The 16689-nt window shown below is 41.1% G+C and overlaps 1 protein-coding gene across 2 annotated transcripts in view; it reads right to left on the reverse strand.

Annotated features, from left to right (window-relative positions):
• Positions 1-1038: 1038 nt before the first annotated feature.
• Positions 1039-16689, reverse strand: part of SERPINI1 (serpin family I member 1) — a 74619-nt gene continuing 58968 nt past the window's right edge. Inside the window, exons 7-9 of one of the 2 annotated variants that reach the window (XM_065942653.1) lie at positions 3915-4001; positions 2399-2488; positions 1039-2174 (exon numbers count right to left, since the gene is read on the reverse strand). In XM_065942653.1, coding sequence (XP_065798725.1) covers positions 2098-2174; positions 2399-2488; positions 3915-4001 — 254 coding nt within the window. In that variant the 3' untranslated portion in view covers positions 1039-2097. The remainder of the gene's footprint in view (positions 2175-2398; positions 2489-3914; positions 4002-16689) is intronic. The other variant, XM_065942651.1, reaches the window with a different exon arrangement.

The raw sequence follows: 16689 nt of genomic DNA on the forward strand, positions 1-16689 counted from the left end.
CTCAATTTTTAATAAATTCACTGAACTCTTAATGTAAACTACAACCCTATCTCTTGAATCTCTCCAAGTTGCATGAAAATTATAAAACTTTTCTGTTTCAATATGTAAAGATATCAAACATGTAAACCTATGTTAAGTGGAGCTTTGCTACCAACCTGAGTCAATGGGCCAACTGTAATGGCATCGCCTGGGAACTTGTTAGAAATGTAGAATTTCAGGTCCCATCCCAAAGCTACTAAATGAGAATCTGCATTTTTAATTAGATACCCAAGTGATCGTATTACACATAAAAAACCAATTTAGGGTACTTCATTGATTGATCTAATTTTCTATAAATTAACCACATTTAAACAACTAGTGAGGATTCCCAGGGGTTCATTGGTAAAGAATCTGCCTGCCAATGCAAAGGGACGCAGGAGATGTGGGTTCAATCCCTGGGTCAGGAAGATCCCCTGGAGGAGGAAATGGCAACCCACTCCAGCATTCTTGCCTGGAGAATCCCATGGACAGAGGAGCCTGGTGGGCTGCAGACAACAGGGTCACAAAGAGTTGGGCGTGACTGACCGACTGAGCACTCATGCATGCAAACAAATAATATTTAAGTGTTCCACATGCATCCTTTATTTTAGCAATATTCAAGATTTAGTGTATAACAATATCACCAAAGGAACTTTTTAAAAATGCAGATTTTCAAGTTTTTCCTCTCAGTTTAGAATTCAGTATGTCAAAGTCAGGCCTGCGTGCTCCAAACCACAGCTCTCCTGAACAGAATTAAAGTTAATAATATCAATCCTCTTAACAGCTCCAAATCACAGCAAGATACCTAACATACAAGAAAGTCACAAACTGTTTCTGTTAAATTTTGAAACATTTCAAACTTTTTCAGAAATTATTAATCAAAGAATCAAAAATTTGGCATTAAATGAGTCTGGTTCCATTCATGGAATCTGATGAGATCATTTCTTCCCCCATGCACCCGCCCCCACACCCCAACAAAGTTGTTTCAGCCACAGGATAACAAAATAATTTACTAGAGAACTTAAGAAATTGATACTGTCCCCACTGAATTGACAACATGTGTACTGGAAAAGAAAAGCAAAACATTATGCAAAGGACGTATCTCTCAAGAGGTCTCAAACACAAGTGTATTCCAGAACCATCAGGAACCAATGCGAAAAACAAGGAATGTGATACTCCAGTTACAGATCTTTAAGTTCAAAAAAGGAAAACCTCTTGCACAGAACAAACAAGAACATCCCTGTGAGCGGCTTTCGGCCTGTGACCTGCTAGTTGCCAGTGTCTGTACCAGCAGAATTTTTCTAGTTTATTCTCCAGTGACATACCAGAGGGCATATTTTTATTCTTAATTTGCTCATCTGGCTTATTTGGGGACTTGGGGGAACGAAGCTGTAGGTCAGATTTTACTTACATCAGTAAAATATGGTGATATACCAGGCTTGTAATCTATATCACCCTTATGAAGCCAAGTGGATCCTTAAAGACACAGTCAATAAGCTATAGCTATAAGCTATGGGTTGGCATAGCCCCAATTTTTTCCTAACAAGTTTTTTCATGGAGCCACATAAAAGATGTTCAGTTTGCAGGTTTTTATTTTAAACTATACACTGTCTTCAGAAAAACAGCAATCGGAGTTTTTGTGGAGTAACTGTCCACAAAAATACCTCACTAGTTGTTGCTTGTTAGGTATAAGTGAGTAACACAAATCTACCTTGGTGCCTTGTTTCTGCACAATTATGAAGGGCTTAAGATGCCCAGAAGTACCACTGTTGCCAAATTCTACCTACAGGTATCTAAATAATACTTCTAAAATGAAAAACAGAGCTGTTGACATGTTCACTATGTACTTTTATTTTAAATACTAGCACAACAAACACAATGAAATGACAGGACCATTACCTCGATAATACTGATAACATTCCTTGACAAGTTGGCTTATAATTTACATACATTATTTTTATCAGGAACTATTTTAAATATTATTTTAAGATATATTGTAAAACACAAGTCTCAAATATATACCGGTTGCAAACATAATGTGCTTAGTTACTGTTTTCTTTGTTACTCAAATAAAATGATTTAAAGTTCCTCAAAATCATGTCCACTGGTGTTCATGGTTTCGGGATGCATGACTCGTCCCATGAATAGGATTGTACCTGCATTGGGTAGGGAGTGAACAAAAAAGGAGTTGAACAAAAGCTATTTATTTTCCTTCTTGCTTACAATTAGCAATGTTCTAAAGATAAGAAGGTGAATAAATTATTGTCACTTAAAAAATCATCTGAACATTAGAAATTATCTGATAAAAGGAGTATGTTTTTAATTAACAAATGATTTCTTTTTGGCCATAAATAAAGTTCTGTTCTCATAACAGACTTACCTGTTCTCCTGTTCCTGATAAGAAAGAAAAATGGATGGTCGACAATAACTTGAGGATAGAGCACAGCCATCCTGCTAATTGCAATCATTCCTGCAGCACAGTGAGAAAGTAATTACATGTCTGTGGATATGCAGGGACTAATGAGCAATTTCTCCAAACCATCTCTGTTCAGCACAAAGGTAATGATTTACATGAAGCAAGATTTTAAAGGCTTAAAGAGAGAAAAATTGTAAATGAGCTAACATCTCTATTTCATCTTAAAGAAAAACAAATACGTACACACACATGTACACACTTCCTCCCATCACCCCCAAAAATAGAGGATAATTTTTTCTGCCTATTACAGATTTTTATTCTCGGCCTCAGACAGATACTTATGGCTTTAATAAAATGACTGAAGGAAAGTGGGAAAAACAAACAAACACCCTCCCCAGCTTCCCCCTCCCCAGTTTCTTTATATTACCAAATCATCATTTCTTTTATCTGAAATGGGGATTTTACATAGCAAGTCACCAGGCTTCTAGCAAGCGGCCAGAACAGCAGTGATTAAAGAGAAAATACAGCAGGGAGAGATTCAATGATGCTTCCTACAGCTGGGAAACTGAATTCCCTTGAGATCTTTATTGTGGGATAATCATTTTATACTTGCTGCAGGGTGATGCGTTGTCAGGAAAAGGCCAAGATTAAATGGTGTAAGATTTGAAGCTTTCTCAATGCCTGAGACTACTGTTTCTATTTCCTCCCCCAAACACCATTTTAACTGATGAGATCCTTTTAATGGGTAAATATATGCAGAGGTTAAACATAATGTGTACAAACATGATGTGTTACATTTTACTAGAGAAGGGAAAAATCCTAAAATTTGGTGATGGCTGTTGAACATGATATTGAAACAAAACCAAACAAATAAATGAGAAAAGAAAAATCCTTCTCACGTAACTAAGGAAATCAGAATGTTCAAAATAATTAAGGACATTTACTGTTACTGTTGTTGGTTGGTTTGTTTTTTTTTTTTGAATGGACGATTTAGGTAAATTTTTTAAAATTTTCATTTAAAACTATTATTTTATTATTAACTTAAAATTTTGTATTGCATGCTATCATGTATGCTTGTTTGTGCATGGGCTTTCAAAAAATCCATGCTCTTCACTGACAAAATTAAGAACCAATTCCCACAAATAATTAAATAGAAAAAAAAAGTTTAACCGGACAGCAGGGAAATATTTTAAATATTTAAATGGACAGCACAGCAGGAAAATCTATTCTGCAGAGCTGACAATCTCCTCCTGCCTCTCATTAGAGATGGGAGTTACTCTGTATGGGGCACTGAAATGAATGCATGTTTCATATCCTATTTGGAAGATCCTAGCAGGTTCATCATTAGCTTGACTTCTAAGTGAGGGCAGCATCAGTTTTATGACTTGGTTCTAAAAACGACTCCCATTCCCCCACCCAAGATTGCTTTAAGAATACAGATCTAGAAAAGCTGAGATTTGGGAAAACCATAATTTGGCACCTGAGGCAGCAGCAGCTTCTGAGCCTTCTTCATTGACCTCTATGAAGCACTTGTGAATTGCTTTGGAAAGGAAAATCTCTTTGTTATCTGCAAAAAAAAGACAGATAACAGGAGCATTTTTTTTGGTATCAGAAATAGGGAAGCACTTTACCCTTTAGTTAAACAGATCTGAAAAACATAAGTGATATAAGGTACTGATATAAAACATAAGAGATAATGTAAGATTACTTTTATGATTTGAGAGAACTGTTGAAGATGTACTTTCTGTTTTGTCTTTTGTATTATATTCTCTTGCTAATTTTCTCCTTCATTTTATTGGTAATTTTCCCATTGTTTATTTTGTATATTGCCAGGAAAAGCAAAACGTGGCTCTGCTTTTAATAACAATTTCAAATTAGTTCATAACTCAAGAAAAACTCCTTACCTGTTTCTCTCTAACTTGAAACTTAAAAACATAAAATGAAAATGGGTAGAAATCCACATATAATCAAAATAAGAAATTTTTAAAAAATCTAATTACTGTGATGATATAAATATCCTTGGCAAAGGAAAATAAACTTGACTTCTAGATTGTAGAAATATGAATATATTAAAAAGTTATTTCCCATTCCAGTTAATTGGTTTATCTCAGGTTTCAAAAACATGCTTTATCTTAAAGTCAGGCTAAATAACACTTTTAATATTAGGAGGACTGTTTTTCCCTTTGAATTGTCTTTCCAGTTATGCTTACTTTTAAGTTAATGGCTGTTGTAGCTTGAATTTAGGAGAAGGCAATGGCACCCTACTCTAGTACTCTTGCCTGGAAAATCCCATGGACGGAGAAGCCTGGTAGGCTGCAGTCCATGGGGTCGCTGAGAGTCAGACACAACTGAGGGACTTCACTTTCACTTGTCACTTTCCTGCATTGGAGAAGGAAATGGCAACCCACTCCAGTGTTCTTGCCTGGAGAATCCCAGGGACGGGGGAGCCTGGTGGGCTACTGTCTATGGGGTCGCACAGAGTCAGACACGACTGAAGTGACTTAGCGGCAGCAGCAGCAGCAGCTTGAATTTGTTCTCTAAAATACATATACTGAAGCTCTAACCCCCAAGATTTCATAACAGGACTGTATTTGGAAACTGCTGTTGTTGTTTAGTTGTTAAGTTGTGTCTTATTCTTTGTGACCCCATGGACTCTAGCCATTCAGGCTCCTCTGTCCATGGGATTTCCCAGGCAAGAATACTAGAGTGGGTTGTCATTTCCTTCTCCAGGGGATCTTCCCAACCCAGGGGTCAAATCCACGTTTCCTGCACAATTGTGCAAGCCAACTCCTTAAAATCAATCCCAATCTCTCTCTCTTTCTCTGTGTAGATGTCTATATAGACACAAATGCACATAGCCATCTGTGTGTGTGTGTGTGTGTGTGTGTGTATCCATTCATCCTGTTGCATCTGTTTTATCTGGAGAACCCTGACTAATACAACATGTGAAGACATAGAAGATAGCCATCTATAACTCAAAGAGAGAGGTCTCATGAGAAACCAATCCTGAAGACACCTTAATCTTGGACTTTCAGCCTCCACAACTATGATGAAATAAATGTCTGTTATTTAAACCACTCGGTCTGCAGTGCTTTGTTATGGGAGCCCTAGCAAATGATACAATACAACAACATTCAGTCTTGGGCTTCCAACTTTTCTTCAAGATTAAAACAAAACAACCAGGAGGTACCTCAAATACAGAAAAAAGAAAAAATAGCACAAGGAAGCAAGAGAAAGGATTACTCAAGTTTGTACCTTTTTTTTTTCATCCCAGGAGGTCTACTTCAAATTTAAGATAATTAGCTTTGTTGCTGATGCTGAGCACCACTCAGTAAAAGCAGAATTGATTTCCCATTAAACTGCTTAGTACTACTTTCAAAAACACATAATTATCTGTTACGGTTAGAAAATGATGTTCGACAACATTTTTGGTACACCTCTTGGAAAACTCCTGCTTGTTCTGAATAAGCCTCAAGATGAACTGGTGGCATCTCTGATTATACTTTTCATAGATTTATTCCTTCTTCAGCTCATATTTAGCAATAAGATATAAGCCCTGCATAATGAAATAGTCCATCTCACATATTATGATATTTTCTTCTAGAATGCATTTGATAACTAGAAGAAAACTAGAAGGAATAAAGTTTTACATTAAACAAATATAACTAGCTCTCTCAAATTCAGACGACTAGTCTTTTTTAGCAAATGAAAAGAAAAATATCAATTGCATTAAGTAACTAGTAAAAAACAATTTAGTTGGCAAAACACTGAACTCCAAGAAAGTAAAACATATTAACTATTTAGTATTTAAATGTGCTGTAGTATTTTCAGATTCTGCTGTCCATTTTTATCATTCTGCCAGTTAAGGCAGGGTCATACATCAATGACCCTGAGGGTGAAAGTGGCAGCACCTAGGTAAGGAGTGTCCATAGAAGAGAATTTTTAAAAATCACAAAGAATACTGTGCATAATTTTTTGCAGATAAATGTTCATCAACTTTGTGTGTGTGCTAAGTCGCTTCAGTCACATCTGACTCTTTGCAACTCTATGAACTGTAGCCTACCAGGCTCCTCCGTCCATGGGATTCTTCAGGCAAGAATACTGTAGCGGGTTGCCATTCCTTTCTCCAAGGGATCTTCCTGACCCAGGGATTAAACTTGCATCTCTTACATCTCCTGCATTGGCAGGCAGGTTCTTTACCACTAGCACCACCTGGGAAGCTTAATCAACTTTAAGGGGTATAAATTATTTACTATGCACTGTATCTGTTTATAATACACAATTTGGTAAATTCTGATAGATGTGTATATCTATGATCCCACTTCCACAAATAAGATAAAGAATATTTCCACCTCCCCTCAAAGTTTCTTGTGCTCCTTTATATGGATAACTTTGAAATAAAAGATTTGCCATCAACTGGACAATTTTACAAACATACATAAATTAGAAAGTGAAATCAAGGAAAAATATACAAAGTCTGAATAGTCCAGTAAGCATTAAAGTAGCTGAATCAGTAGACAGAATCTTCCCCAGCCCTCAAAATTAAAGACTCCAAGCTTAGATGGTTTTCTAGGGAACTTTAACCAAACCTTCTAGGAATAGATAGAGTTTTCTGAGATAAAACTATTTCAGACTCTAGAAAGAGAATAAAAGCAATCTAAGTCATCTTTGGGTAGTCTTAACCTTGCTATTAAAATTAAACAAGCTCAGTTTTGTTCAGTCACTCAGTTGTGTCTGACTCTTCACAACCCCATGAACTGCAGCATGCCAGGCCTCCCTGTCCTTCACCAACTGCCGGAGTCTACCCAAACCCATGTCCATTGAGTCGGTGATGCCATCCAACCATCTCATCCTCTGTTGCCCCTTTCTCCTCCTGCCCTCAATCTTTTCCAGCATAAGGATCTGTTCAAATGAGTCAGCTCTTCGCATCAGGTGGCCAAAGTATTGGAGTCTCAGCTTCAACATCAGTCTTTCCAATGAACACCCAGGACTGATCTCCTTTAGGATGGACTGGCTGGATCTCATTGCAGCCCAAGGGACTCTCGAGTCTTCTCCAATACCACAGTTCAAAAGCATCAATTCTTTGGCGCTCTGCCTTCTTTATAGTCCAATTCTCACATCCATACATGACTACTAAAAAAACCATAGCCTTGACTAGGCGGACCTTTGTTGACAAAGTAATGTCTCTGCTTTTTAATATGCTGTCTAGGTTGGGACTGTCTAAAAAAAGAAATTCATAGACCAAACTCACTTATTAACATGGAGGTAAAATTCTTTAAAATCATCAAATTAAACCTAGAAGCAAATACAAATCCTTTTTTAAAATGAGTTTCTGGGGATGTCAGCAGTTAAAACTGCTCTGCCTCCAGTTCACATCACAAGCTTCCTCTGGGATGACCATCAACCACAAACCAACTTTTGCTATTCCCCTACTTCAACCCTTATCCTCTAACCTGCTGGCCCGCCCTCCCAGCTTCCCTCCAGTATACCACACACCTACATGCCTGCTCAGGATGCAGTATGAAGGCCTCCGTGAGGCTGACTCTGCCTCTTTCATTTAGCATTCTTCACTCTACACACTGTGTTCCAGACTTTTTGAACTGCAGTGGCTTAAGCAGACCACACTTTATCACTTCTGTGTCTCTGGTTCCCTGGAAACTCCCTAAACCCTTGTACAGTCAGACACTAATCTTCTTTTAAGGCTCAGCTTCCACCCCTACCTGGGCTTCCCTGGTGCTCAGAAGTAAAGAATTTGCCTGTAATGCAGAGGACCCGGGTTTGATCCTTGGGTCAGGAAGATCCCCTGGAGAAGGGAATGGCCACCCACTCCAGTATTCTTGCCTGGAAAATTCCATGGGCAGAGGAGCCTGGCAGGTGGGCTACAGTCTATAGGGTCACAAAGAGTCAGACACAACTGAGCAACTAACAGTTTCACTTTTTACCCAACCTCACCAGGACTTTTCTGCTCTCCTCTGATTCCTGCTGCTGCTGTTGCTAAGTCGCTTCAGTCGTGTCCGACTCTGTGCGACCCCATAGACGACAGCCCACCAGGCTCCCATCCCTGGGATTCTCCAGGCAAGAACAATGGAGTGGGTTGCCGTTTCCTTCTACAATGCATGAAAGTGAAAAGTGAAAGTGAAGTTTCTCAGTTGTGTCCGACTCTTAGCCACCCGATGGACTGCAGCCTACTAGGCTCCTCCATCCATGGGATTTTCCAGGCAAGAGTACTGGAGTGGGGTGCCATTGCCTTCTCCTATCCCCCATTAAAGTAGAACTAACCACTCTTTCCCATTGAACCCAGGATCTAATTCTACTTAAGCCTTCATAATATATCATATTTGTACTGTTCTCTCTCTTCCAGTGGATTTCCACCTCCTTCAGGCAAGGATTGCGTCCTTCCTCTTAGTGCCCCTGGCTTCTAGCATCTAGTGAGCCTAAGGGGTGAACTAGACTAGGTAGAGGGAGCTTCCTGGTAATGCGTAATTTACCAGTATTTAATCCAACATTTTGTTGTTGCTCTTTAGTCGCTAAATCGTGTCTGATTCTTTTACAACCCCATGGACTGTGTAGCCTGCCCGGCTCCTCTACCACTGAGCCATCAGAGAAGCCCACAGTCCAACATTTAGTAATTGTTGAATGAAAGAAAGAGAAAGTGTTAGCTGCTCAGTCGTGTCCAATTCTTTGTGACCCCAGGGACTGTGTCCCGCCAGGCTCCTCTGTCCATGGGGATTCTCCAGGCAAGAATCCTGGAGTGGGCAACCATTCCCTTCTCCAGGGGATCTTCCCAATCCTGGGATCAAACCCGGGTGTCCTGCATTGCAGGCTGATTTTTTACTGTTTACAGTTTTCCTGATTTTTTACAGGAAAGCCCAAATGAAAGGGGTTAATTATTTCATATATTAATAGTAAGACTGTGGGTATTGTCACTCTACAGGCCCCATGACCACAATTCTGTTCATAATTATGGCTACAGAGTTTATTCTTATAATAAATAAAACATATGACAGCAATCTAGAGTAGATGGAAAAGAGTCCCAGAGAGACAGAAAGAATACAGAGACCTCACACACACTAGAAAACTTAGAAAATCTGAGTGGAAGAGCAGAGGGAATGTGACTCAACAACCAACGTTACCATATATATTTCAAAGACAGCAAATAAAGATTGAAACCAATGTCCCAACCCCACCAGAGACAGCAGGTTTCTGCAGCTGTAAACAAGATCTCGGGACACTTAACCTTGAGAGAAATGCCACCTCTTTGGATGAACAAGTAGGAGAGAACATGTAAAAAGTGAGAAATCACATCATGAATACCAAAGGGACAAAAGAAAATGGAACCTTTTTCTTTTGGGACAAACTTCAAGCAGTTACACTGAAATAAAATATAAGCTGTAAATGGTTTAAGAAAGAGTATGCTGTCACCACATCGAGAAGGAGATAAGATCATGCAGGAATACAGGCAAGATCACAGCTTCTGTGTTTGCCCTCCTAAACTGCTCATCCTCATGTAATTATGTGTCAATCAAGACCATCTTTCCAGCTAGGCCAGACACTTACTCCCTGAAGGCCTGCACCTTCCTGTGCTATTTACCTCCTGTCTCAATCCCCAATTTCAGGCACACTGCCAGCCACTAGGTACAGGCACTCAGGTATGGGAGGGGAGTTAAAGAGATTCACACTGATGAGTTTACCTTATTGCTTAGAGAAAAGATAACTATTCTCTAAAAATGGAAATAAAGAAACCATTGGGAAACAGAAATCCAAAAAAAAAAAAAATCCACACACTGTTCCCAAGCAGTCTTCTAGTCACTGCAGACATTGCTGCCAAATAACTGGCCCTACTTTCCTCTAGGCAGCATGGTGCAAGGCTTTTCACAATGGATGAGATGGGAACAGGGCCAGCAAACCCTAGATCCCCCAGAGAAGAGCTGGGAGATAATACAAACTCTTCCAAAAAAAGCAGAGCAAAAGTACTAAGGTATTCATTCAGCCGCTGAGCAAATATTTGTCGAGTACCTTGCTTGCATGAGGTATTGTTCAGGGCACCAGAGGCTCTGAGTGTCTGCGATGGACATAACACTGGCAGGCTGGCCTTCGTATGGGAGGATGCCACTGCTTTCTTCGTGGCACTGTTCTTAAACAGCCAATTTAAATAGATGGCTGCATCACCAAGGACAGGCTTAAAATAACAAAATGAACGGAGTTCCATAACAGAACCCTGGGATACCAAAAACATCTCTGTCTCTGTACTTTAGCTGCTAAAATATTTTGAGCTTCAGCCCCACCCATGACCTTTAGAAAGGTTTTAAGAATCTGAGCTCCTTCAAGGTGGGAATAGTGTTTGCCTGTTTGTTTTTCCACATAGATTTTGTGATAGACCAGCAAATATTCATTTATGTATTCACTCATTCACTTAGTCATGTACAGAGCACCACCTCCTGTGTGCCTGATATTGTTGATGAACTGGGTATACTATGGTGCACTAAATAGTTTCTTCCTGGGAGGGAAAGCAGACATTAAATGAATGCATGCTCAGTTGCTCAGTTGTGTCCAACTCTTTGCGACCCCATGAGACCCTGTCAGGTTCCTCTGTCCATGGGATTTCCCAGGAAAGAATACTCGAGTGGGTGGCCATTTCCTACTCCAGGGGATTTTCCTGACCCAGGGACTGAACTCACATCTCCTGTATCACCTGCATTAGCAGGCAGATTCTTTACACTTTCACTTCACGTTTTTTTTTTTTTAAACCATTGAGTCACCTGGCAAGTTCAGACATTAAATAACCAGGATGATTTTTAAAAAAGCGAATCAATGAAAGACCACAGTTTCAGGGTATATTAAGTATAACAGATAAGATAAAGTGATGGGTTAGCTGTGACTAGGGCAGGTAAGAGGAACTACTTGATATCAGATGTTAAGAAAAGTTTGTCTGGGGAGATTAATTTGAGCTGAGACCTAAAGAATACAGAGGAGTCAGCGCTGGGCAGACCTGAAGGCAGAGTTTCCTGTAAAATGGGAGAAAGGCTAGTGTAGACGCAGATACAAGCCAGGTGTGTTCAAGGACCCAGAAAAGGCTGTGAGACTGGAGCATGGTGAGTGAGGAGGGCCACAGCCTCTAGAGAAGCCCCCAACTTGGAGCAAGGCAGGGCTCAGGATCATCTCCTAAGGGCACGCTCCCACCCAGCATCTATCCCGCTTCCCACATTGTGTTGGGCTCTGAGGACAGAAAGACGTCTATGACACATTCCAGGCTTCTGAGGAGCTCCTAGCTTAGTGACAAACCTTTGATAGCACTTTGCACTATCAGAGTTCGGATGACAGAGAGAAAAACCATCTAGGAAGGGAACGATGTCCAGGAAGCTGTTTAGGGATGGTGACACTTGAACTGGTTCTTGAAGAATAAGTAGAAGAGTGAAAGCTGGAGAAGGGGACTCGGGCATTCCAAGTCAGGAATTACATTTGCAAGGTGAGAGAAGCAGTGGGGATGACCGGAAGGTCCAACGGAAGCCCCGGTTAAAGGAGCAGGGGAGTGGCGGAGGATGCGCTCGATTTTAAGAGCTTGGATCATGATGCTAGAGAGCCCGGGGTTTGTTCAGAAGGAACAGGACACGGCTGCTCTGATTTTAGCAGATATCTGCGGCAGCAGCTGTAAAGCCTGAATTGGATGAGCAATTAGCTGGGGGCGAGAAGATCAACTTTGTCAGCTGTTGCAACAGTCCAGGCAAAAAAGTAGGGGGAGAAGTGGAATTATGGTTTCAGTTGGAACAATAGCTGGAAGAGAAAGACAGCTCTCTGACTTACAGGCAGAAGAACGAGAACAAACAGGGCAAGATGTAAGTCAGTCCAGCACAAATCCCCGCACTTGAGTCTAACCTGAATGTGGCTTTTGCTGTGTCTTCTTAATTCCTTTATTTTATTGGCTCCTTTATTAAAGCTCATACTTTGTGCGGAAGGATTTAGTATTCTCTTTCTCTTTCCCCTTACACCTTCCAAGAGGATTATCTATTAATCCAAATGCTGACATTCATTTCCATTACAAAAATAGCCCTACTCTATAACCGGATCCTCACTGCAACTAGATGAGCATTTTAAATAAAGCCTGAGAAGAAAATGATTCTCAGCACTCTCTAGCTTCCATGTTTATTATATGAGTCTTTACTATGTTTTATGTTAATGGAATTTAGCGTCAAAAGTAATGGACATCAAACTGAGGTGAAAAAATAAACACAACAGATACAGAACGTCTCATCTTATTTGTTCTTTCATCCAGACAGTACAAAGCAGAAAGAAACAGTACTGGGTGCTTCTTAAACACACATAAGGATCAATTTGGGGGAGCTTAAATTCTGGCAGGGGATACCTAATACATAAATGATTTTAGGAGATTAGACATGATATGTGACATAAGAAAAATAATAGAATATTGTAGAAGTTAAGGACTGGTAGCTTCTGGTTGGTATAATCATGGTGACTTAATAAAGTTAGGGATATCTGACCTGAGGCTCAGTTCACAAGATAATTCGGGTGGGAGAGATTTCATAAAGATGGGGTGCTGGGGGGATGTGGGGTGCCGAGCGAGTGTTCAGTTTGGCTGGAGCACAAGCTGTGTGTAAGGAATCAGATGGAGCTGAGGCTGGAGGGAGATGAGGTCTGAACGTCCTGATGAGAGGTGGATATTGCACAGCAGACGGAAGGGAGGCTTTGAACAGGAACTAGAATGATCTGAGAGCGAGTTTTAAGGCGATTAATCTTGGCAGTGGTAGATAAGACAGATTAGATGGAAGAGAGATTGGAAACTGTTTAGGAGGCTATTGAAATAGTCTAGGGCAGCAGTAATGAGAGTCTGAAATGAAAGTAGATGCCATGGAACAGAAAATGAAAGAGTGGATTCAAGGGGTCTTAGCAAAGGACTCTCGAGTCACTCAGTTTTTCCAGAAGCAAGAGAATGTGAAGCAAGGTATTTTGTTGATGCTGTTGTTCACTGCTAAATCACATTTACTATTTTTGAAGAAGATAAAATTTTCATTACACGATTTAAAAATGTAACAGCATCCCAACACTACTGAATTGTTTCTGGGTGCTTTCAAATTTATAAATTCTGCTAATAATGTTACTTTAAAAAGATTTTCTTAGTTTTTAAATGTGTGCGTGTGTACCCAGTCATGTCTGATCCTTTGGCCCCAAAGACTGCAGCCTTCCAGGCTCCTTTGTCCATGGAATTTTCCGGGCAAGAATACTGGAGTGAGCTGCCATTTCCTTCTCTAAGGGATCTTCCTGATGCAGGAATTAAACCTGTGTCTCTTACATCTCCTACTTTAGCAGGTGGATTCTTTAGCAAAGAGTATTAAAGAAGTCATACATACACAAGGTAAATTTCCAAACCAAATACAGTGGCCTATGAAGTGAAAAGCCCTCTCTCACCTAGTGGCCTCTGTCCTTGAGGCAACCTCTGCTATCATTTTCTAAGATATTCATAATGTTCTGCTCATTTAAAAGCTTAAATACATACGAGGAGGTGGTCTAAGATGGTGATGGAGCAAAATCCTGAACTCTCCTTTCACAGACACCAAACCTACTGCTATGTATGGAACAATGACTGCTAGAAAAGAGTTAATAAGCAGTTGACCAACGGGAGGGGCCACAATGAGTCAAAGGGCCTCATGGAGACAGGTAGGAGAGGCAGAGGGTCAGTCTCACCAAAAATCACACACCCTGGTAGGGAGGGATTTCTGGTCCAGAGCCACTCACCCAATCCTAGGAACCTGCACTGCAGAGATAAGATTCCCAAATACCTGGCTTTGGAAACCTAAGGGGCTTACGTCCAGAGGACCCAGGGGCTGGGGAGACTTGAGACACTGCTTTTAAATGACACGGTCTCGCTTGTTCCAGGATTCAGCACAAAGGCAGCAGCTGGAGAGTGGCATGGATGAGTGCTGCATTTGCTTTCTCCCTCTGCCTGGCTTGCACAGGCTCAGTCTTGCTGAAGTCTCGGGTGTGCCCCATTCCCAGCACTCGTCCCCAATCTTTCTAAAGGCAGGGGTGTGCCCTTCCCCCAGTGATCTTCACCTGCATCACTAAAGCCGGGGAGCGAGCACAGTCCCTGCAGGGATGCCCCTTAATTGCCTGGCCCTTGTGGCCAGAGGGGTTTGCATTTCTGGGCCCCCGCCCCCAAACTGTAACAATCAGAGAGGCAGTTCTGTGAGGCTCCTACCCCCAGGGTACTGCATAGACAGTAAATTAAAACCATCCCCATCTGCCTATGAAAAAGGCTCACTGCCTCATCCTGGAGCTTCACCCTGAGGGACAGGCTGCAGGTGTGTTTCCATGTACAGGCTACAGAGGCGCTCACAGGGAGTGTAGGCAGGAAGACACCCTCCTTCAGCTCTCCCTGGGCCTTGCCACAACTTGCTGGTTCCTCCCCAGAAAGAAATTATTCACTCCCCTGAAGCCCTGATTTTTGCAAACTCTCACCCAGGGACACATGGAGATCTGGTCTGCAGGTCAGCAGTGTTTGTAATTGTGGGCCCGCAGGGCTGCATGGACTTGCATACCTTAAAAGCTACAGCCTGGGGCTTCTCTGGTGGGTCAGTGGTTAAGCATCCCCCTGCCAGTGCAGGAGACAGGAGTTCGAAACCTGATCCCGGAAGACCCCATGTGCCATGGAGTAGCTAAGCCCATGAGCCACAGCTGTTGAGCCTGTGCTCCAGAGTCCGGGAACTACAACCACTGAAGCCTGCGCACCCTAGAGCCCATGGTCTGCAACAAGAGAAGGCACTGCGATGAGCAGCCCGTGCACCACCACTAGAGACCAGCCCCTGCTCCCTGCAGCTAGAGAAAAGCCCGCAAGCTGCAATAAAGACCCAGCACAGACAAAATTAAATAAATAAATAAAATCATTTTTAAAAAAAGAACTACTCTGCAAAAAAACATTTTGGTCACTCTTCCTTTTATGAAATCCAGCTGTTTATGTCTCTCCCCTCACAAGTCTGCGTGTTTCTTCAGAGCAGGTATACCATCGTAATCATTTCTTCATTTTTATGACCTTGTCCTTTGCTCACCCTCTCTGCTTACTAAGGGTTGTTAAGTGAAAGGAGTAGACGTGGCACTGAATATAATTGATTTGTATAACTTAAACACCATGAAATTTTCATTAAAGCAGAAAGTAATAACCAAATACATGTTTATAAATTTTCCTGGGTACTTGTGAGGATTACTAAGCGTCATAAACATTTCAATCAGCAAGGTTTTCATGTTATTTGGGGAAAAGAAGGATACATGTGAAAAGGACACCAACCACATAAGACAGAGCATATGGTGCCCCCAAAATGATGCAGGGAATAAATGCTATTGAATTTAGAGGAATGGAGAAGCAAGTTTTATAGTTGTGTCACTAGAAGGTTTCTGAATGAATGATTTATAAGGTAATGTGTATATTTGTGAGAGAGAGAGGGAAAGAGAAAGAGAATGAAGAATATATTCATTGGGGTGGCTGGTATGCCAGGATTTCTAAGACTCTGGCAAAACTAGAAATTTAAGAATCAAGGAATTCTCACTGAAAGCCTGAGAAGTTAACCTTAGATCAGTTATTCTGAAAATCTGAATTGGGTAGTGTTTGAGGCCAATCCTGGGTTTCTTACTGATATTTTAAGGAGTTAAATGATCCAAGAAATATAACAGACAAGGTGGCCCCAGATAAACCTATTCTCCCCTTCTCTCCCTTGGTTTATCCTCTAGCAGATGTTCGTGCATGCCCAATCGATTCAGTTGTGTTCAACTATTTGTGACCCTATGCACTGCAGCCCACCAGGGTCCCCTGTCCATGGGATTCTTCAGGCAGGAATATTGGAGTGGGTTGCTATGCCCTCCTCCAGGGGATCGTCCCAATCCAGGGATTGAACTCGCATCTCCTACATTTCCTGCAATGCACCAGAGAAGCCCTAGCAGATGTCTACTGTGTACCAACTATGTGTCAGCCCTGGGTCAGGTACTGGGAATGCCTCTGAGAGCAGGATGCCCAGACAAATTCAACGCTGATAGAGTTCTGTTCAAAGAGCAGAGACTTTCCACTATAGACTATTTGAACTCAGAAAGAGACTAGTGTGATTTCAAATCTCCACTAATATGTACATTTGTGCTCTACTGTCTCTGACAGTAAAGGCAATTAAATATTACCTTATAAACCTTCCAGATATGTGAAAAAATTTAAGCCACACTGATCACAATAATTGATTTGCCACTACAGTGATACTTCCTCA

This window comes from Muntiacus reevesi, chromosome 8 (assembly GCF_963930625.1).
Source record: "Muntiacus reevesi chromosome 8, mMunRee1.1, whole genome shotgun sequence".
Taxonomy (NCBI): Eukaryota; Metazoa; Chordata; class Mammalia; order Artiodactyla; family Cervidae; genus Muntiacus; species Muntiacus reevesi.